The 23,013-nt window shown below is 37.0% G+C and overlaps 2 protein-coding genes across 9 annotated transcripts in view; one reads left to right on the top strand and one right to left on the bottom strand.

The window, feature by feature from the left end:
* maf-S (MAF bZIP transcription factor K) overlaps positions 1-9,300 on the top strand; it is a 54,183-nt gene extending 44,883 nt beyond the window's left edge. For 4 of the 7 annotated variants that reach the window (XM_070086712.1, XM_070086709.1, XM_070086714.1 and 1 more), the window contains 2 exons: positions 7,418-7,584; positions 8,622-9,300. In XM_070086712.1, the coding sequence (XP_069942813.1) occupies positions 7,418-7,584; positions 8,622-8,820 (366 nt within the window). In that variant the 3' untranslated portion in view covers positions 8,821-9,300. The remainder of the gene's footprint in view (positions 1-7,417; positions 7,585-8,621) is intronic. The other 3 variants (XM_070086710.1, XM_070086715.1, XM_070086713.1) reach the window with 1 other exon arrangement.
* Positions 9,301-10,477: 1,177 nt separating this feature from the next.
* LOC138852938 (synaptotagmin-10-like) overlaps positions 10,478-23,013 on the bottom strand; it is a 247,339-nt gene continuing 234,803 nt past the window's right edge. For both annotated transcript variants that reach the window (XM_070086707.1, XM_070086708.1), the window contains one exon: positions 10,478-21,548. In XM_070086707.1, coding sequence (XP_069942808.1) covers positions 21,545-21,548 — 4 coding nt within the window. In that variant the 3' untranslated portion in view covers positions 10,478-21,544. The remainder of the gene's footprint in view (positions 21,549-23,013) is intronic.

The following is a 23,013-nucleotide window of genomic DNA, read 5'->3' as shown; positions in this document are numbered from 1 at the left end:
AATACTTTGTGCAGATTTTTATTACCATATTAGGACTGTTTCAGTGTATGATATTCTTGAGAACATAGCTTGAGGCACACTGGAATACCACATAGCTTGTAGATATATTGTGTTTCTATTTGCTTCCTTGACTTTCTGCTTGTGTGCTGATAAAATTAGCATCATTGCTGTGCCTTTTCTGTAGCAGGAATATTATCAGGGAAGCATGTACATGTACCAGGCTTCAGTCGTAATGGATTGCTTTCACTGCCATGGCAAAGATATGTTGGCTGAACTTTTGTCTGGTATTTTTCTATTATCTGTCTTATGACAGATAAATGGAAATCACCCAATTTGAATTTCTGTCTTGTTTTCCCGTGGCACATAATGTATGCATTCAGCATGCAGCATCCAACAGATGTTGCAGCCCCACCTGACATTCCATACACCCAGTTTGCATTTTGGTGTTGTATTCATTGACTTGCAGTCATTGAATACAACACCTATAAGGCTAACTGTTTGCCAGTTTGCCTTTCCAGTTTGCTTCATCTGATGCCTTTGTACGGTTGTCAACACTTTATCTCTTTTGTCATGCTGTTGAAATGCCATCATGTCATAGGTATGAAATACAGTACCTGCACTTCACTGGTGAATGATGGGATATGTTTTCTATTTCCTCTCACTGTCCTGCATATGTCTTTATTGCTTACCTTGAGGAAATTACAAAGAGAAAGCCTTTTGTATTAATTATCTGTGAATAAGGTATGCCCTTTGCCTAGATATGGTTCCACGTGCGACTCGCAACTGGACCAGTAAGTCCTAACATGTCATGTATACACAATATCTAGCACCTGTATACACAATATCTAGCACCTTACCAGTTTCACAATCACACATCATGAAAAGTTTGATACTAGACGGATGTCATTTGCTTGCTATGTATTGCTTGAAGGCAAGCCTTCCTTTGAATAAAATCAAGAGGCTAATCTATGACAGCATTCTTGAATGGATAAAAGTACTCACTGAAATTGTTTTAGGTACATAATCAGTTCCTGTATTTTGTTAAGCAGATCATCTCTCTGGGGATTGCTTTTATCAAAGAAATGTAACATATGCAGCAGTAAGAGAAAGCAATCAATGGGCATGGTTTTACCAAAAGTTGATGTTGTTATAAGTCTGTCTTTACTCCAGTACTTAGATATATTATTCTTATGGGTGTGTGGCATCAACATTAGTGTTGCAAAGAAGAGATACAGCTCTGCAATAGTAGTGTGTTCTACTTTCAGCACTGATTTCAGTTGGGCACCATATACTTGTAATAGTTATTTGTTTGGGCAACAGTAATATTCATAAGTGTGTCAGTGAAGAATAACTGAAAGCAATCAAGTGGAATCATCTGTTATTGAATAACTTATGGTCAATTCCACTATTACTATCATCAAATTGTGAACATTTGGAACAAATGTTCACAATTTGGTCTGTGAGTGTATAATATTTGCCGTTGTTGGCATGGCCACTGCTTCTGTCACAGCTGTTGGTGGTGGTACTGCTGGTGGCATTGTCATGGCTGATGGTGTCACAACTTGTGTTGTTGTCATGGGTGGTGGTATCACTGCTGTTTGTGTTGGCACAGCTGGTGCTGTTGTCATCACTGTTGGTGCTGCAGTAGATGTTACAGATGGTGTCAGTGCTGCATGTGGTTTTCTCATACCAAAGAAAGCCCCATCAGTATCACAATCACTATCACTATGTCCTGCAACAGTATTATCCTGTATAGATGTGTTACCAATGAACTGTGTAACAACACAGTATGACCCTTCACCTGTGTTTGTTTCATGGGCAGATATTCTGCCTCACTATCACTTGATTCGGAAATCTCCTCTTTTTACATATACTCTTCTCCACTGTCATCACCCTCATTACTCTAATCATTATCAGTTTCTAGGGTAAAGAGCCTTCAGCATCTCCTTTGTTGTATATCAAGACCTGAGATGGATGGCATTTCTATATCTTGTGTTGAACTTGCACTTCTGTCATAACTGGTTGTACCACTGTTGCTGACCCCTTCACAACCAGAAAATGATGCTCCATTATCACTCTCCTCAATGTCACTAGTGTCTGCATTGAACAGTATTTCCAGTATTTCACTGCAAGAAAGGTTATTGTGTCAGCCTGCCATTGTGAGCCTATGTTTACTGGGTGATACTACCCATAATGTCCCACGTGTACCCATGTAGCCTGGATTTTTTTCCTAGAAGGCACAAGGTAATTATCGACCCAAACAACACAGCTGAGGCTTAAAATGGTGGCATTATTTAATTTAACTTATTAAATCAAATTAGAGAATGAAGGCTGCATTACAGTACCAGTATCTCTGTATGACAGTCACAAACTGCAGATTTGGTACAAACATCTTGAGCCTCCTGTAAGCATTTTTAGATATTTAGCTTCTTTCATGAATATGAAATGAATATGGAGAAGTTGAAGATAATGTAGATTGTATTATTTATATTTTACTAATAGCATTTGAATTGTGGTTTCCCAAACAGTAACTGCTTGTGAGGGACAAAAACATAGTGTACAGTTATGAATATTGCACCTTTTCATGATGACCATTAATCTGTAGCATTTTGTAACTGTATATGAATTGTGTGCATACAGGATTCTTTCCAAACTATAGGGAGTAGCTGGAACATCCATTGCTGTTAGTGACCCTGTCCAACTGAATTTATGCTGAAGAATAGGCATCTTTCCTTTAATGCATTGTTACAGCATGCTATTGACTGTATTTCAGGTTGGGTTCTTCACATAGTTTTATGTTCTCTATTCATTATCTCTAAAACATGTTTTATTCCTGTCTAACATTCCTTGCCATTCTTTCTCACAGTTCTTGTATGATTCTCTTTTTACAGCTTGCTAATTGTTAATTTCTTTATTATTCTTTTAATTTCCTGTATGCCATGGAAACATCACATTGTCTTCCCAAAAGTTGTGCCATCATAGATTTAATTTTCTTACTTTTTTGTGGTACTGTACTAGTAGATGGATTTTTCTCCATTTTTCAATGAGCCTTTCTCTTATCCAAATTTGAAACTAGACTTCAGGGATTTGTTTCTGGAAGCCTTTCAGTCATTTGCAGCCAAAAACTTGTACAGTATTCAGAATCTAACATTCTGTACTATCATTGTGAGATCTCAAAAAGCCTATTATCTCTGTTAACTTGTGTTTCCTTGGTCTTCATGATCCAACAACTTACAGAATTAGCCTAGTACAAACATTAGTAAAGCTAACAGTTTGTCATAATCCCTTATTGTCTCTCTTCAGATGACACCTGCAGGCTTTTGTAATCTAGGCCTTTCACCTCATTCTGTTCTCACTCTTCCCAAACACTTTACAAAGTTTATAGTTCAAGTCTGCCATTACCAGGTTCCTATTTCTCTGCTCTGGATTCATGCTTGCCCTTACTTAATAATTTTTAATCATGCTGATGCTACTCAGTGTACTAATAACTCAAAATCCACTGGTGGAATGGGATATGCAGAAATTTTTCCTGAATACATGATCCAAACCCAATGTTGCATTCATCTACTTTTTTTTACAGCAGTGTTGCATGCTGTTCTTACTTTTGTCATCCATGTTGCTCCTGTGTCTGGAGTTTATCTGGAGTTTATCTGGAGAGAGTTCCGGGGGTCAACGCCCCCGCGGCCCGGTCTGTGACCAGGCCTCCTTAGGTCAGTGTCCCAGGATGCGACCCACACCAGTCGACTAACAACCAGGTACCCATTTTACTGATGGGGAACATAGACAACAGGTGGAAAGAAACACGTCCAATGTTTCTACTCTGGCTGGGAATCGAACCCAGGCCCTCACCGTGTGAAGCGAGAGCGTTAACCACCAGGCCACCTGAGTCATCATTTATTGTAGTCCAGGACTCAAAGTGTATTATAAGGCATTCAGAACTTTCTTCGTCTCATCTCATCATTCTCAATCAGTGTGGCTGTGCTACATTTTTGGCATACACAAAAAAGGTTGTATTTTGTTGGGTTCCTGTCCATGCTGGTTTTCAGAGAAATGATCTTGCAGATTCCTTGACATGTTCAGCATGTTATTACCTTTCAATCTTTCACAGATAGTTGGCATGCTTGGGCTGTTTTCAGTATTAACTCACTTCTTTCAAGATGGCTGGCCTGGTCTTTGGTCTTCATTAGTAACCAACAAGCTCTATTGCATCAAACCACAGTTAGACTTTGACTGTTCCTCGTTCATTGTTGCTGGATATAAAACTGGTTTGCCCCACTGACTGTGACTGTCCTTTTACCATTGTCCTTTTCCCAATACCACTCCTTATCTTCTGAAATCTTCCTACCCTTGCCCTATAGTTCTGAATGACCCACACAGGTTTAATGCTTTTCATGAAAATAATTTTAATATCACTACCAAATAATCACTTATAATGTACAGTTCAATGCAGTATCTTTGATTCAGTATATTATACAACTTATACTGCATTATTTCTTATATAAAATTCAGCATTTTATGTAACTGAAATCTAATGTTTTATACAAATAATTACAGTACTAATACAGTATATTAGTATAACTTGCTGGTAGGAAAGATTATGCTCAATGTAATAATTTGACATAAAATATGTAGGACTGCATGATTCTATAGCACTTGTCACATGAATATGGCTATACCATGAAACGTATATATCTGTGCATGCTTTTTATGTATTTATAATAGATCCATCTTTAGTTTTAACAAGATACTTGTGTTAATAACGTATTGTACAATATATGGTACATGAATTCTGATCAATCTTTTGTCTAATTGTGGTGTTATCCGAGTTTAATGGAAGTTTTTGCTAACTGTGATGTTACCTATATTGAATGGCAATTTCTGCCATAGAATAATTGCTGGAAGAATAGATACAAAGTGAAATGTTTTGACAGATTTATCCACATGTTGTCTGAAGTAAAATTCCCTAAAGAATGATGTCTCATGGATATAGATCCAAAAAAGATAAGTGGACTTCACAATTTTCTGCTCTCTGGTCTTACAGAAATAATCAAAATACTTTTTAGTCAAAGTATTTTACTGTAGTTCATATTGCCTAATATAATTAATGGACTTATTGTTTTATTTTTGAGATTTAAAAAGGAACGTCTTTTGGGCTTAGATATGCATCAGATAAGAAGTCCCATAAAAACTCAGCTTTATACTTTTTAAGCTTTTCTTGAAAGTACACATATCAGAATATGTGAAATAATTGATTTTTTTTATGTCTGCAAGGATACTGAATAAGTTGGCAACTTCTGCTTTCCAAATAGTGGTATATTTTTTAAAGAAATAATGTTTCACCCATGTCATCTTTAAACAGTCTCTTCTCCTTTTTGTTTGGTTTGTAAGGGCTTCTGACAGTTTATGCTGTATCGAGTCCTGCTTCTCAGTGAAGGAAAACAGGAAAATGAAATAAAAGGGAACAGGAGTCCCTTTGCAAATAAAAAAAAAACTAGAAGTTCCCATGTAGGCCAGGCGGATCCTCTTTGCCAAGCCCCAGCAGAGTAGAACATTCACACCTTCACCTGAATTCAGCAACTGGTTTTCTGCCACTTATGTTAAAGAACTATCTACAGAATAGAAAAATAATACTGATGAATGGTGCCCTTCCAGTAAAATACCCAGCAAGCAGAATAAGATGAGGACATGCATCCCAGAGAGAGAAAGGGAAAGACAAAGAAGGAGAAAAAGTCACTTATGTTTACAAGGAAACCTTTATTACTGCTGTGTTTTGTCCAGTGATGTAATTTATCAAGGTACACAAAAAAAAATATTAGGTGGTATCAGAAACTTCCTGAACTGTCACGAAAAAAAAATATAGGCTTACTTAATTGTCTAGTTGACATTGTCTCCCTTGAAGTACTCTCCTTGGGAGGCTGTACACTGATCCCAGTGCCTCTGCCATTTCTTGAAACATTTCTGGAACTTTTTCTTAATGGCATATAGCATGGTCTGCGATTCTGCTTGAATCTCCTCCATGTCGTTAAAACACCGCCCCTTGAATGCCATTTTTATTTTTGGGAACCGAAATAAGTCACAGGGGACTAGATCTGGGGAGTAGTGATGCTGGAGGTTGACTGACATGTTGTTTTTAGCCAGAAAACAAGGTCTTTCTAGTCTTCACTCAGCAAGCAGGGCACAAATTTTGTATCCACAAATTTTGCATTCCTCATGTTCAATTTTTCAGTCAAAATGCTTTGACATGACCCATAAGAAAATTCCCACAGCACTTGCAGTGTTCTGGATACTCTGATGATGATGATCTTGAATAGTCTTCTTTCTTTTTTTTTTTCAATGTTGGCATCTGTGTTTGATATTGTGTGACCAGAGAGTTCATCATCCTCATCTGATGTTCTTCATGTGTTGAATCAAGAAAACCATCAAAACACTCATTTTCCTTTCAAACAGGAAATCTCTTTGTTGAAATAGTTTGCCTTTTCTCACATAAGTCACTTTCTTAAATGTTCTAATGCATTAAGAAACTGGGTATCACTATGAGGAATTTGGGTAATCATTTGTATGTTGTTCCAACCTCATAAGATAAGCGATTTGTTTCTATTTAGTTCTAATTCCACATAATGATTTTACCCATTTCTGGGTCACTTTTTTGTATTTACCCTTGTGTACAGTAATATGTATTCCTTGTTTAAACTGTCAGGATTTTTTTTCTCCCATGTTTGGTAAATGGTGGAGTGCAGACATTCACAATTATAATTTTTTTATTCTGGATTTCTTCCACTAGACTTTTGAGATGTGTGTTTTATATTTTAATTTGTATAATTTGAAGTGATTCTTTTAACAAAATTGCCAAGTCTTTTCTCTTCTCCACACTGAGTAGATTCTATTGAATACAACTTGATTTAAAATATTTTTTTTATCAGTGTACTTTTGACAAAATATGCACTATATCGGGTGTCTTCAAATTTATATCTTCCCTTAGCTTCAGTCTTTTTGGATTACTCCAGTAAGTCAAAGTTTTACAAATGTGTTTATCTCACCATTTTTTCCTTTCATTTTTTGTTTTGATTATTATTGAGTGTGTGCACTCATGCATGTGTGCATTCATGTACGTGTGTATGTGCATATTCGTGTACAGGTGTTTTTGTTTTTTACACAAAAGATATATCATGTATTATCAATGAGCAGTAGAATACTGTAACAACATTATCTGTCCATCAGATATTGTCTTAATTTTGTCTTGCTCTATTTCTACATCTTCCTGAACTGTATAATCAGCATTCTATCACTATCTACCTTAAAATTTTCATATTTATCAGTGAGCTCATCCGGTTTACCATAATGTAAATATTTCTACAATGTGTTCAATAGTGCACATGAATGAGATAAAAGCAGAACTACTAGTACATCCTTTGACCAGGAGCCCCCACTCTCACCACCACCATGTGACATAAGTGATGATGAGCTAGTCAGCATCAGTGTTCGAGACCTCAACCGCCAGTTGAAGCTTCGTGGTCTCTGCCGAGAAGACATTATTAAAATGAAACAAAGACGAAGAACTCTCAAGAACCGAGGATATGCAGCCAGGTTAGACAATAGAGCTTTTGTAAGTTTGTTATTCATGCTTAACTGTATAGTCAGTTGCACATACTACCTGAATTAAATTTTGAGTAATTCATTGTTCTGCAAGTATAGGATATACTTAAACAGATAATATCATCATCATTATCTTATTTCCTATTTTTATAGAGTTGGGGGACACTTGCTTATAAGGGATAGAAAAGTATTGTTCAAAGTGAAAGGGGTTACCTAAACAATAAACTTCTTGACATTTGCATGTTTGTGACAGGACTGGCCTTGGACTGGGCTGCAAGAGTAGGGAAATTCTCAAAACCTTTTAAAGAGATATCTTGATCTTTATGATATTTAGCAAAGGAAAACACTGAAGATAGTGAATCATAGCCAGAGTGATCCTGACCTTGTTTATCATTGCTTTGCTCTATAGGCAGCTTTAGTAATAATCTCATTTTTGTAATGGTATAGGCTTCACTTGCAAAATAAATTGTTTAAATTTATGCCTATTTGACACTAAACCCATAGGGGTTATACAGTGCCTGGAGAATGGGAGGTAATCAGGTTTGATTCAAGGAAGGGGAGAATAGCTCCAATCAAGAGCACTTCACTGGTATCTCACTTTAAAATAGATTAATTTATATACTATTTGTCTTGCTAAATATAATTTACAGATGTGCTCTTTAATTAACTTTAAAGACATTTTAACAGTAGTTATTACATGAAATGCTGGGTACTTGTAGAAATCATTTTTAACAAATGAAGTTTAATTAGTTTGTCTAATAACATATGTATTTCCCCTTTATTTTTACCAACTAGCCAAAGACTGCCTAACTATATGCAATGTGGCAGTGAAAATGTGTTTGTCGAGTACATACTAGCTGATAAGATGTCCTGCTTGATTGTAGTGCCAAGATATGCTATAATTAGTACTCAATAAAATTTTAGAGCTTAACTGTTTATGCTATTTTTTTTTAAAGGATAAGCACTTTCTTGTGAACATAACATTTTTAGAGGTAATTATTTACCAAATCCTTTTGTTTCTCTCACAGTTGCCGTATAAAGAGAATAGAACAAAAGGATGAGCTTGAGTCAGAACGAACAACTGAACAAGTTGATATCGACAAATTTGTGAGTGATAATTTAAATATGAGAGCAGAAATTGATAGATTATACCAAAATTATGAAGCCCTGAAAAAGTTTGCCAACCAGAAGAATATTCCTCTTCCACCAGATCTGGAGGCTCTTTGATCTTTACTTTGCTAGTAATGTATATACGTATGTGTGTGTGTGTGTGTGCACTCTTCTCTGATAGTGGTCCTTGTTCATATGGCCTCTCAGGGTATTTAGTATAATTGGTCAAATGATGATTGAGAGGTATCACGTGCACTTATCAAATTTGTTTGTACATTCCAATTTGGTAGTCTGTTCTCTGGTGTACTTTATTCATTTACTCAAGGAACTGGTGCTCTTATTTGCAACTTGCTGCCTAAGAAAGATGTTGTCTAAAGTAAAATGTTACTTGAGGCTGTTTAATTCACAGTACTTTAAGTGATTGTTAAAACCGTATAGTGAATGAAGTACAGTGTATCATTTTGAGTCAGTGTTATTTTTTTACATGTATTGAGTCAAGCTTTACTAATTAGGTAAGAGTTAGTTGTGTTTTTTGTTTCTCCTGATAAGGCATAGAAGTTGCTATAGTCATATATTGTTTATTAAAACTTGGCAAGATATTTTATTTGACTTAACCTTTCCTAATATTTTGTCATTGATAAGTTCTACTAGTGATGCTTATAAGCATCACTGGCCAACAGAGGTTTCAGTTCACATTTAAAAACACGTGTTTCTAATTTTGGGATGCTGAATTCAAATCTGAACTTTGTTTTGCTCCTCCACATACGTATATTATTACAATCATAGCTGTGCGCTAAACCCACTAGGGCTATATGGCACTGTCTGACATGTACAGTTTCTTTTAAATAGAACCCCACAGTGAACGATTTCACCAAGATGTAGCCATCACGGAGAAGAGATATCAAGAAAGCCTGGCAATTAGTTTGATGGTCAACTACTGCTGGACACCAGTGCAGTACTGAACATGTGCACAAATGCCAGAAAACTGTGATGTTTGTATGACTTTGTGCTAATTTTTTATTTTTATGCAAATACAAAATGAATTTATATTAAGGAAGATTAGTTTTTGTCATAGCATGCACCACACAATATCTATGCATAATATAATACCTATGATTGTTAGGTAATATATGTGAGTTTTTAACCTTAAATAGCTAATATGTTGATTTTAAGATTTCAAAGAAACCTTATGTGATAGACTAACATGTTCATAATCTTGATCAGCACATCTAAACCAATTTGGTTTCCAAACTGGATAAAAAGTTTGTTGGCTAACATTATGAAAAAGATAATGCAGAAAAGAACAGCTCTCAGAATTGGTCACAGGTGTGCAAACTGTTGTTATATCTTTACTGAAGAGGTGTTGTTGTAAGATTAAAGAATGTGCAGCCAGGCTTAGATTCTTTACATGAATATGACGACTTGGCAGTTCAGCCAGCTATTCACAAACGACCAATTTCTCCCGCAGGAGTTTTCCTGTCTCGGTCTATTTTCCAGTTTTCTCTCAATTTCTCTAAAACTGCTGGCAGTAATGTTGGTCCTAGTTAGAATGCAGCAAATTGCTTTCTATCAAACCACAATTGGGTTGACTTAAGAAATCGTAATGACACGATTGCAAACAAACCATACCCCCGGCCGGGATTGAACCCGCGGTCATTGAGTCTCAAAACTCCAGCCCGTCGCGTTAGCCACTCGTGGCTAACGCGACGGGCTGGAGTTTTGAGACTCGATGACCGCGGGTTCAATCCCGGCCGGGGGTATGGTCACAATTGGGTTTCTTGCCATCATCTTCTCACTGCTGTTGGGGTTGGGAAACTACACTCACATGATTACATATTGGACACACACACAACTCACAGATACCACATGGAGTAATACCCCACACCTTTCTGTGAAGACTGCTGGGTAGCACTGTCAATTTGCCATATCTCAACAGGCTGTCCTATCAGAAAACACAAACATTTCACTTTTGGCATCTACAGCACTCTGATGTAATCATTAAACAACCTCCTTGCTGAAAATCCTGCCTTAATTCAAACTCGCTCTTATATTTTTAAGGGGAATTAATCCACTGCATCAACAATGGCTTCGGTTTTGCACCCGTACTAGCCCCAACGTCCATTAACTCCGACCCTGGCACACCCCTACCAACAAAGTCATATGACCTATGAAGGTTTAATGCATGTTTTGAATAATAATCTTTGATGGCAGTAATACCTGGTGGTATAAGCTTAAACCCTTCAATAGTGTCATCTAAGCTTATTGTACATTACATGTATAGGATAATTACACAATATAGCTTACTACATTAATTTTCATTTGCTAAACACATTCTGAATTATTCTGTTTCCTTATCATTAAATAAGTACAGGAAGTGAAAAGGTACAAAAATAGAACAATGTTTATGAAATGGAAGATTAACTTGCATTAGTCAGCCAATATAGGACCTCAACATCTTTATCATGTTAATTGTCCAAAGACAAATATGGATTGTTCTCATGTATCACAGCTGCTATTACTACTCGATCTAGAAAGTTTTAAAGTTTGTCACAGAAAATACTCGGAAAAATGTAATAACTTTATTTTCAAACATGAACCTTCATTAGCTGACAGAGGCAGGCATAAAATTAGTTGATCTGTACTGAGACTGTGAAGGAACAAAGAACAAGGCAAGCACAAACACCATTGAGTGCTTTGTACAAGAGGCGGTTAAGTTTTACAATGACAAGGGGCACAACGTTCTGCACAGACTTATTACAACATTTAACACTGGTGATGTTTATAGAACTGCTAAATGCTGTGTCCTCTACCTTGCAATAAAGGTCCAGTAACTATGTAGCTGTGCTTGTGAATGGTACCACTGATGACACAACAACCAATGAACAATTAGCACGTTACTCAAGACTGATATGACGACACAGAATCATAACATCATAGTACTTTATTTTTAAGTTCATGTTACAGTTAGCATGCTTGTACTGCCGTATAATACACACATTATACACTTATTAAAACACCAATACTGCCAATACTGTTGCTATTCAGTCGATGTCATTGCTCAACACTGGGTGTTAAAAAATGGAAGGCAGACACTTCTCTTTTGAAGCATGACATTGCTTACATACAAACATTGGATAAAACTACAGACTAGAGTATTTACTTTTCTTATGTAGAGTAAACAAAGTGGCTAATGTACACATTCACATATACTCCTACCAATTTATACAACACTGTATGACCTCTGCCAGCAGAAAAATCTTTATTTTTGTGTTGCTAATACAGTCAAGCACAGAAATTTGGAATCTGATAATTTGTATAACCAAGAGGTTCATTTTGGAACTTGAACATTACTACATGGTATTCTTTCATTCGTTCTATAATATTTTGTCTTGGAAATTATACCTTAAAATTTTTCTTAGATTTTCAGAGTTAGGCAGGGCCGTTCAAAAGTACTGAACACCTGCTGCCTGACAGATCTGAACTTTCAGTCCTTGACTGTAGTTAAGAGTACTGTACTAATTAAACTATATACCGTATGCTTATAAATACTAATGTAAATGCTTATTGTATACAAATGGAAGTATACATTGACTTACAAGCACCCTATTTCACAAAAATACCAGATATATAACTCTCATAAAACTACTCTTCTAATACATTTAATTTTGTCTCAATTCAATGTTTATTTATCCTACACTATATTTTTAAATCACAAATGGCATGTTTTTTAGCTGTAAGAATTATGTAACTCTAAGAACACCTTAGTACTTTAGAGTGTCATGTTAACCCTTTGAGAATCAGAACCCCTGATCTGGAACAGAGTATTAAAAAAAAAAAATCTTATGAAATGATAAAGAATCTTTTTCCAAAGGTAATGAAACCAAAAGTACGAAATTTGATGGAAAACTTAGAGAATTACACTCTCACAAAGTTAGCAGTCTTGGCGATATTTAAGCATCAGCAGTTTTGCCCACTTTGAGCCTTATTTTTTTATCAATTCCATTGTTCTAGTCAACCAAATTCATAGCTATTTTGCTAGTATTCCTTCTATCCTATCGATTGAGTCAAAGAAACCGCCCATTTACCTAATTCAACTATCCAATAAAGTGATCAGAAATCAGTAATTTGGCCAATTTTACACAAAATTCAAAAGTTGGTAATTTTAAAGGGTCCAGAATAAACAATGTAGACATTCCTGGCACTAAAACAATATTTTCTCTGTTCATTAGTTTCCTATATTACGCTTGCTCTCCATTTTTTATTTTTATTCACACAAAATTTACTTTTATGCAGACTACTGCATTATTGTAAAACTTGTATAAATAATGTCAACGCATTTGTGGACGCTTATTAGACTTACCAGCTGGACGTATATTGGACGAGTGACGTAATTCATGTAGTACTCTGGAATAGTGGCAAAAATTGAACGTTTCCACTACTTTGAACTTCATTGGAAGCTAGTTTCAGTCCCGAAACCAATCAAAATCATCTCTGTTTCTGTAATATGTCTTCCATTCTACTATATGAGACCAAGAATACAACAATAAAAACCATGCAAAAATACACTGCAAAATCGGTTTCAAACCCAAAATAGTTTTTTTTTTTTCCCCATTAAGCACTGCTTGCTGTAAAAAATTTTTATATGGTGCACACTTAACACATTGACCCCATTCTCTCATATCTAGGCCCATATTTACTGCTCACAGTTTATCTGAGCAACCTTAGCTCATGCCATTAGAACTACAGGACCGACCCAGGCTTCAAAGCTGTAGTACTATGGGACCGACCCTCAAAGGGTTAAATATTATGCCAATACTTGGACCTTTGCAATTATGGAACAACCACAAGTGGCTGAACGAACCAAGACACTAACTACATACTTAAGAAATAGCTGTTCATGTACCATATATATATACATAACAGTTTGTAATGCTGTAACTTAATCTGACGTACACTGTAGTAATTGTGGAGTTACCTTGATCATGTAACAGGCAGATATGTAACTTAACCTGATGTACATTGTATGGAGTAGTTATGGAATTACCATGATCATGCAACAGGTAGATACAAGTATATGATCTAAACTTAACTGGATATTTAACATTGTACAACAGTAACCACAAGAGGTATTAAATGTTGCACGTATAACAACAGACATTGAATCTTTTCATGTGTTCTAGGTTATCATTCATAATATTGTAGTACTTTGTTCTCTGGGTCTGCACCTGATGATCCTGGTTATAAATGGTATGGTGATACTAACAAACTGGAAAAGGGCACTTGTCTACTGTACACAAGTGTCCTCTTCCATACTGAAAATTCTCAAATACTGAGAAGGAAGATAAAAAGTTAAGTAATATTTGTAGGTTATCCCAAGAAAGTATCTATCACTCATCTTAATTATATTGGTATTACACACCTATAGCTGCTGGTAGTGAACAGATTTTTTTTTTGCTATTTATTGAAACAAAATTTACATTACCTGGTTTGATAAGATAAATGTAAATGTAGATTATATGGTTTTAACAAAAATGAACATACAGGACATAACAGAGTTTAGTCAAAGTACAAACTGATCTAATTAATGTATCATGTGGTTAGAAGTAGACACACACTTATACTGTATGAAGGCAGAGAAAGACACTGTGTTAGTGAGAGTGTATGTGTGTGTGTGTGTCTGTGTGTATACTCACCTAGTTGTGGTTGCAGAGGTCGAGTCACAGCTCCTGGCCCCGCCTCTTTGCTGGCCGCTACTAGGTCACTCTTCCCGCTCCATGAGCTTTATCATACCTCTTCTTAAAGCTATGTATGGATCCTGCCTCCACTACATCACTTCCCAGACTATTCCACTTCCAGACAACTCTGTGACTGAAGAAATACTTCCTAACAGCCCTGTGATTCATCTGAGTCTTCAACTTCCAACTGTGACCCCTTGTTGCTGTGTCCCATCTCTGAAACACCCTGTCTTTCACCACCTTGTTGATTCCTCTCAGCACAGAGTGTGTGTGTGTGTGTGTGTGTGTGTGTGTGTGTGTGTGTGTGTGTGTGTGTGTGTGTGTGTGTGTGTGTGTGTATGCATGTGTGTGTGAAAAAAGAGAGAGAGAGAGAGAGAGAGACAGAGAGAGACAGAGACAGACAGACAGACAGCAGTGTGTAGCCTTGCTACAATATGTTCTAGTAGATGGAAGGTTGGAAAAACACTGTAGTATATAGGCTTGCTGTAGCACACTAAATGGCAGCTCACATGAAGAACTTTGTTGCTATATTTTTGCTGTTACTGAGGAATGCATGTTTGCATTTTTTATTTGACACAAAATGAAACAACAGTAGGTGCCCTATTCATTTTTTAAAAAATCCTTTACTTTAAGAATAATTCAAATATCTGCCCATGGGTCACACAACCTTGGTGGGAGATGGCTACTGTGTTTAAAAAAAGAAAGAAAAAATTGTGAGGCAAGACTGCTTGAGCTCAACCATAGCTATGTCTTTTCTAGTGTCTAAATTGAGAAATTCTAATGTGAAAATGCTCATGGTATATATTAAGCTCTTTTATAAGGCTGCTCTATATAGTGTAATTTTTTGTAAATGCAATTGAGAAAGAGCATCCACAACTGAACAGCATGTACCATGAAGGTCCTTCTGTGAGCTATATAATTTTGGATGCAGTTTTTCCAATCATATTAAGGGCAATGTGTGGTGTAAATATTATGCAGAAAATTCGGAGTGTGGAAATTAGGAGAAGGTGTGGAGTTAATAAAAGTATTAGTCAGAGGGCAGAAGAGGGGTTGTTGAGGTGGTTTGGTCATTTAGAGAGAATGGATCAAAGTAGAATGACATGGAAAGCATATAAATCTATAGGGGAAGGAAGGCGGGGTAGGGGTTGTCCTCGAAAGGGTTGGAGAGAGGGGGTAAAGGAGGTTTTGTGGGTAAGGGGCTTGGACTTCCAGCAAGCGTGCGTGAGCGTGTTAGATAGGAGTGAATGGAGACGAATGGTACTTGGGACCTGACGATCTGTTGGAGTGTGAGCAGGGTAATATTTAGTGAAGGGATTCAGGGAAACCGGTTATTTTCATATAGTCGGACTTGAGTCCTGGAAATGGGAAGTACAATGCCTGCACTTTAAAGGAGGGGTTTGGGATATTGGCAGTTTTGAGGGATATGTTGTGTATCTTTATATGTGTATGCTTCTAGACTGTTGTATTCTGAGCACCTCTGCAAAAACAGTGATAATGTGCAAGTGTGGTGAAAGTGTTGAATGATGATGAAAGTATTTTCTTTTTGGGGATTTTCTTTCTTTTTTGGGTCACCCTGCCTCGGTGGGAGACGGCCGACTTGTTGAAAAAAAAAAAAAAAAAAAAAGTTACAACAAATGCACTGTATTTAGAGGAGCCTTATAAGAGAGGTAACTGGTTTATATTTCTCTATTCTGTGGGAATTATAGCAAGGCTACACTATTATCATACAAATTCAAGGCTACACTATTATACAAATTCAACACTTATTATACAAACTGAAGACTACACTATTATCATACAAATTCAAGATATATTTTGTATTGACAATGTTCCTCTGTCATAATTAAAGAATATAAGGATGAAAGTATATTTTGTAGATAATTATTTAGTACCGAAGTTATATGGTTTGTGTTATGAAAATGAACAGTATTTCTTAATACAGTGCATGGCTCAAAAGATTTGATCACATTTGTCAGTAGATACACAATTGATACTTCACTGTTAGTGTGACAGTAAATACTGTACATACTTTTATTGTCTACTAAAAAGCAAGATATTTAAAAGATATCCAAGCCAAGTAACTCAATATTAATAGTATCATTTAGCACGACCCTTATTATGCAAATTTCTCACCACAAGAAGAGAAAGCATAACATGTCAAATATGGTACTATGCACCTTTCTCTAGCTTGGGCCTAGAGCATTACACAAAAGTTCAGAAGGCACCTTACTTTCCTAGCATCATTCTACCAAGTGAATATCCATGCTACCTCCTGAACAGAATTCCATGACTAACACGTGGCACATTAAAAATGTGTTTCTTACTATTTTTCGGGTATTACCATCACTCACTTCTCATCCTTGTATTTTAACCATAACACTCAAGAGGATTGCTGGTGATGCTAGTAGTTCAAAGAAAACTGGGCACAAGTTTTTGATGATACACAAGATAGTACAAGTGTTGGACAAGACTCAAATAGGCACTCTATGCACTTAGCATTTGAGTATTGATGAATGGCTGAAGAAAACTGAGGTGCAAACCAATGATGATTCAGCACTCTGAATCCCTGTTCCTTGAAAGGAAATGATAAGTCACCTTTACCTTTTATTTGTCAGTTTAACAAGAGACCAGGGATGAGTAGCTCCACTTTACATGAGTAAAGTGGAGCTACCTTTTCCTTGGATCAAATGTATTCTCCTTCCATTTCCTAGGTGCTGTATGGCACATATAGGTTTAGTGCTTCCCCATTAATATAATCCCATTCTAAGGAGTAAGATGAAGATGACAGTGGATTAAGAGAGGTACAACTGCACAAGAATTGCTGAAGACAGTCAATCCCCAGGAAGATAGAAAGAAGTAGCAAAAGAATGAGGAGCAGCAGCTCATATTACAACTGATAAATGAGAATATGCTTTCTGATATGATTACAGGCCTGTTCCTTGAAGCTGATCCTAACCTGTATAAAAGTCTTGGACTGAAACAGTGTATGGAACAACTGACACTTGTAGTGTCAATTCTATAATGTAGGTAACACACCAGAGATTCTTTACGAAATACTTTGCTACTCCAAGTTAAACATTAACTACTGACACTTCTCCATCAACATGCACCCAAGAACCACAGCCATCAACCTTTGCATTGAACGCTGAGGTAAACATTTCCTCTTCAAGATAAACACCCCTCTACAAGAGAAAGTTGGCAGAATAGGTAAGTTGTATTATACTGTATACAGTGGACCCCCAACCTACGTTAAAACCGACCTACAATGCTTTTCAGCGTAAAAATTTGACCCCGGCATACGTTGAAAAACTCGACTTGCAGCATTCGTCCTGAACGTGTCCATCTGGTCCGTCTGGCCAGAGCGCCTAAGCCGAGCTAGTGTGACATTGTTAACAAGCCAGGGCGGACGGTTTCATGCTTACATTTGATAAATTTTGTATTATTCCAATGTTTTTAGTGCTTGTAACTGCTAAATAAGCCACCATGGGCCCAAAGAAAGCTTCTAGTGCCAACCCTGTGGTAAAAAGGGTGAGAAATACTATCGTACCATGGTCAGCTGCTGCTGTACTGCGGTCAGCTGCTGCTGTACCATGGTCAGCTGCTGCTGTACCACTGTCAGCTGCTGCTGCTGCTGCTATACCATGGTCAGCTGCTGCTGTACCATGGTAGCTGCTGCTGTACCATGGTCAGCTGCTGCTGTACCATGGTCAGCTGCTGCTGTATCTGTACCATGGTCAGCTGCTGCTGCTGCTGCTGTACCATGGTCAGCTGCTGCTGTTGTATCACAGTCAGCTGCTGCTGCTGTACCATAATCAGCTGCTGCTGCACCAATGTCAGCTGCTGCTGCTGCTGTACCACAGTCAGCTGCACTACTCGAAGATGTGGAGAGACTGTTGGTGTGGCTTATCGAGAATACTGAGAAACAATTAGCCCCAGGGTTAGCCACCCAGGATAACCCAAGAAACTCAGTGTGTCATCGAGGACTGTCTAGCTTACAGTATTTCCATTGGGGTCCTTAATCTTGTCTCCCAGGATGTGACCCACACCAGTCGACTAACACCCAGGTGAACAGGAAAAGATGCCTGGAACTAGTGCTCATATTGGTGAATTTAAGGTCAGCAAAGGTTGGTTTGAGAGATTTAAGAATCGTAGTGGCATACACAGTGTGATAAAGCCTGTTCTGGAAGAAAATGCCAAACAGGACCTACATTATTCAGGAGGAAAAGGCACTCCCAGGATACACTGTCTCATCACTACATCTTCAATAAAGGTGTCATTTATTCTTCATTTAGTAGAGTAGTACATGCACAATATATATTGTGCATGTATTACTCTACTACTGTGCATGTATCCTTTTTGTGTGTAGGAAAATGTACATGTATATTTCATGTGGTAAAAATTTTTTTTTTCATACTTTTGGGTGCCTTGAATGGATTAATTTGATTTCCATTATTTCTTATGGGGAAAATTAATTCAACCTATGATCATTTCGTCTTAGGATGGGCTCTCAGGAACGGATTAATATCGTAAGTCGGGGTCCACTGTATTACTGAATTATTTAAGCTAAATATTTCTTGGGGTGGGGGGGGGGGGATTGAGAAATTTGACTTACGAGACTTTTGACACAAATATTTCCCCCCGTTTTTTATATACTTAATGCAGCATGAATTTAAGTTGCACATGGATCTTCTGGAATGCAACTGGCAATAAGTTGAGTAGTATTTACTATAAGTAATGTGTAGCACACAGTGAACAACAGGCTAATGTTCCACTACATATATACAGTACTAGAAATTAACCTACACTTGGAGACTATTAAATCAATATCAAGTACTTTTCCCCAAGTACGATCTTGTACTGCTTATTTGAATTTCAGACATTTAGTATGCCACAATTTTAATGTTCGTCACTGTTTTCACTGACTTATTAATGAAGCAATTTTTAAGGCATCATAGTTGTAAAGAAAGAACATTAAAATTGTTTAAATAGACAAAAACTTGTCTGGAACCAACAGTTTATCAATTTTACCCTTTGGTAAATTGTAGAGGGGCAGACGAGAAGTCCAGACGGGCTGTTACTCCTCAGTGCAATGTATAATGGTGCATCCTGAGAGCCTTGTAGCACACTGCTACTATATCTTAATGATACAGAAAGAAAATAGCATAAATATACAGTATTATAAAAATAGATTCCTGTAACCCTTTCAAATTTGGGCCTTGTAAAACTAATACAATATAATCACAGTGCAATGGATATAGATTCACATTTATAGAAGAAATTAATATTAGTAACTGCAGAATACAGTATTTTTATCACTGTTTAAAGCTATAAAATTATTTATACACAACTGTTGAAATGACATGTAGAGTAACAACTCAAGGCCAGGTAGTAATTTATATGAGGAGGAAGATCATATAAGAATCCACATCACACATGATGTGATTTAAATTTTTTTATGTGGTGGACCAGAAAGCCAACATAAGGCCTTGTTCATATAATCAAAAGCTCCAGTTAATGGGCCATCATGTGACTAACACCCATGTCACTAAACAAGTCTTGTTTCTTGACGAATAAAACATGACCACCACTGAAAGACCACATAGAGAAAAAGCATGTTGGTAGCATCAGCTACATATTGTTTCTGATGGGAGTTCTGCTAATGTTTGGCAATATCTGTTGCAAGTAATATCTGATCTTTTCTTGACAATTTATATTTATGAAAGAGAACATGTTTTATATACTCTATTAGTAATCAGTTTTTCTCTTACATGGCACCTTGCTATTTCTTGGACAGTAGAAATTTTTCCATGGCACACACACAATAATAAGCAACTACAGTAATAGCCTGCATATCTGCAGCATGTAATTCTGTATGACCCTTAAGGGTTTAGCATTTTCAGTGAATATAATAATAAAACAGTATTTGAATTACATTCATGGAAAGTGCTAAACCCATAAGGGTCATACAGTAATAATATTTGCGCCATATACATATAAGCTTGCAACAATAGGCATAACAGTAAATGATAAATATTTAAAAATAATTCTGGTGACTAACCTTGTAACTTTCACTTTAAAACTTGATCATAAAGATAGAGAATGTGTCAAAGATGGCTTATGAAAATATTAATGAGGTGTAAGTATCAGCTTACAGTAAATGTGGTTAATGAAGGACTTGTTCAAACATGGGAAAGAAGTCAGGCAAACTGATCAAGATTACAGGAAACTCAGAAGGCCTGAAGCACAACAGTTAGTCATATAGGCTGAAATTGTTAATTAAAAATGAAACCTGAAGACAATATTACCGCAGGTTGCTCAAGACATGATGGCAGTGTCTGAAGATGTAGAGGTAATTTGCAAGTTGAGCATTAAGGATGTTTATTACGGTATGTAATTATTTCTCAGGGGGAAAAAAAAATCTACTGTAAAGCAATCAGATCTTGTGGTTACTAATGGCCATCTATGACATGAAAAAGCTAGGTGGATGAACCAAACAATATTATAGCAACAACCAATGGCAGGGAATGTAGGGGAAACTTTAGAATATCAAATTCTATTTTGAAGTACAGAGCAGACTAAGGTAAGGCTAGATTATATACAATCAGATTAGATATACTTGTGATAGGGAAGAGGCAACTAAGTACTGTACATGGAAAGACTAAAAATTGTAAGGCAGGACAGAGAGCTGCAACTCTGTCAAGATATGCAGCATCCCAAGTCATATAGCTGTCAAACTTACACTAGCCTTTTCCAAGTGCTTTGCAAATGTGACCATTGAATTTATACAAGTAACCTGATAAAATGGTTTTTAACATTTCTAATGGGTCATACAAATTGTGGTAAAAAATAAAAGTAATTACTGTAATAGCACTTGACATTAAATTAGAGATCAAATACATGTACATGTATGCTGAAAACTATGGCAGCCTGAAGAACTAAATTCTGGGCCATGTCCATCTTCATAGTTTAAGCAGTAAGGAGCGCCTGATGGATCTTATGAAGACCTGTAATGGGCGACATCACCATAAAAAAAAAAAGCTTTTAGCTCAGGCGACATCATCACATCTTCCAGATGTTGGACCAACTCAAATGTTCTCCACACAACTTCACCTACAGGATTGAAAGACAAAAGGTACATAATATTGATTTACTGTTATGTAATGAGTAATGTTCGCTTTTTAAACTGATGCAGTATAAAGGTATAAACGGAGATACCTGGAGAGGGTTTTGGGAATCAACACCCCCACGGCCCGGTCTGTGACCAGGCAGTGGGGGGTGTTTATAACTGAAGTGTTTTTGTCATTAAATACTGCATCTACTATTAATATAAATGTTAAAGTACTGTATAGTAAATTATCACTAAAGATTTGCTATCATGCTTTCATTTCTACAAATGTGAGACTATTCAAAAGGAGGTTGAAAGGATTGCCTTGATACTGATGATGGATTCTTTGATTCAAGGAAAAGGAGTAACCTGCTCCTTCCTTGGATTAAACCTGATTACCTCCAGTTCCTCAAAAAGTGTATGATCCCTATCAGTATAGATACTTCTTGACTTATGATGGGGTTACATTCCGTCAAATCTATTGTAAGTAAAGAATATCTTAAGTATGAATATATGATAAATAACTAAGTAAATAGTAACTACTGTCATGGAATAAGTAAATAAACAAATAATTACTGTAACTAACTAAATACCCGTATACAGAAAAGTAAAAAGAATGTATACAGGTTACAGACTAGCTGCCTTCATGCTGAGTAATTAGGTTTCATTTTTATTTTTTTTTTTTTTTTTTTTTTTTATTATCACACCGGCCGATTCCCACCAAGGCAGGGTGGCCCGAAAAAGAAAAACTTTCACCATCATTCACTCCATCACTGTCTTGCCAGAAGGGTGCTTTACACTACAGTTTTTAAACTGCAACATTAACACCCCTCCTTCAGAGTGCAGGCACTGTACTTCCCATCTCCAGGACTCAAGTCCGGCCTGCCGGTTTCCCTGAATCCCTTCATAAATGTTACTTTGCTCACACTCCAACAGCACGTCAAGTATTAAAAACCATTTGTCTCCATTCACTCCTATCAAACACGCTCACGCATGCCTGCTGGAAGTCCAAGCCCCTCGCACACAAAACCTCCTTTACCCCCTCCCTCCAACCCTTCCTAGGCCGACCCCTACCCCGCCTTCCTTCCACTACAGACTGATACACTCTTGAAGTCATTCTGTTTCGCTCCATTCTCTCTACATGTCCGAACCACCTCAACAACCCTTCCTCAGCCCTCTGGACAACAGTTTTGGTAATCCCGCACCTCCTCCTAACTTCCAAACTACGAATTCTCTGCATTATATTCACACCACACATTGCCCTCAGACATGACATCTCCACTGCCTCCAGCCTTCTCCTCGCTGCAACATTCATCACCCACGCTTCACACCCATATAAGAGCGTTGGTAAAACTATACTCTCATACATTCCCCTCTTTGCCTCCAAGGACAAAGTTCTTTGTCTCCACAGACTCCTAAGTGCACCACTCACTCTTTTTCCCTCATCAATTCTATGATTCACCTCATCTT

The sequence above is a fragment of the Cherax quadricarinatus genome, chromosome 19, assembly GCF_038502225.1.
Source record: "Cherax quadricarinatus isolate ZL_2023a chromosome 19, ASM3850222v1, whole genome shotgun sequence".
In the NCBI taxonomy this organism is placed as follows: Eukaryota; Metazoa; Arthropoda; class Malacostraca; order Decapoda; family Parastacidae; genus Cherax; species Cherax quadricarinatus.
This window is presented reverse-complemented; position numbering and strand designations above follow the sequence as displayed.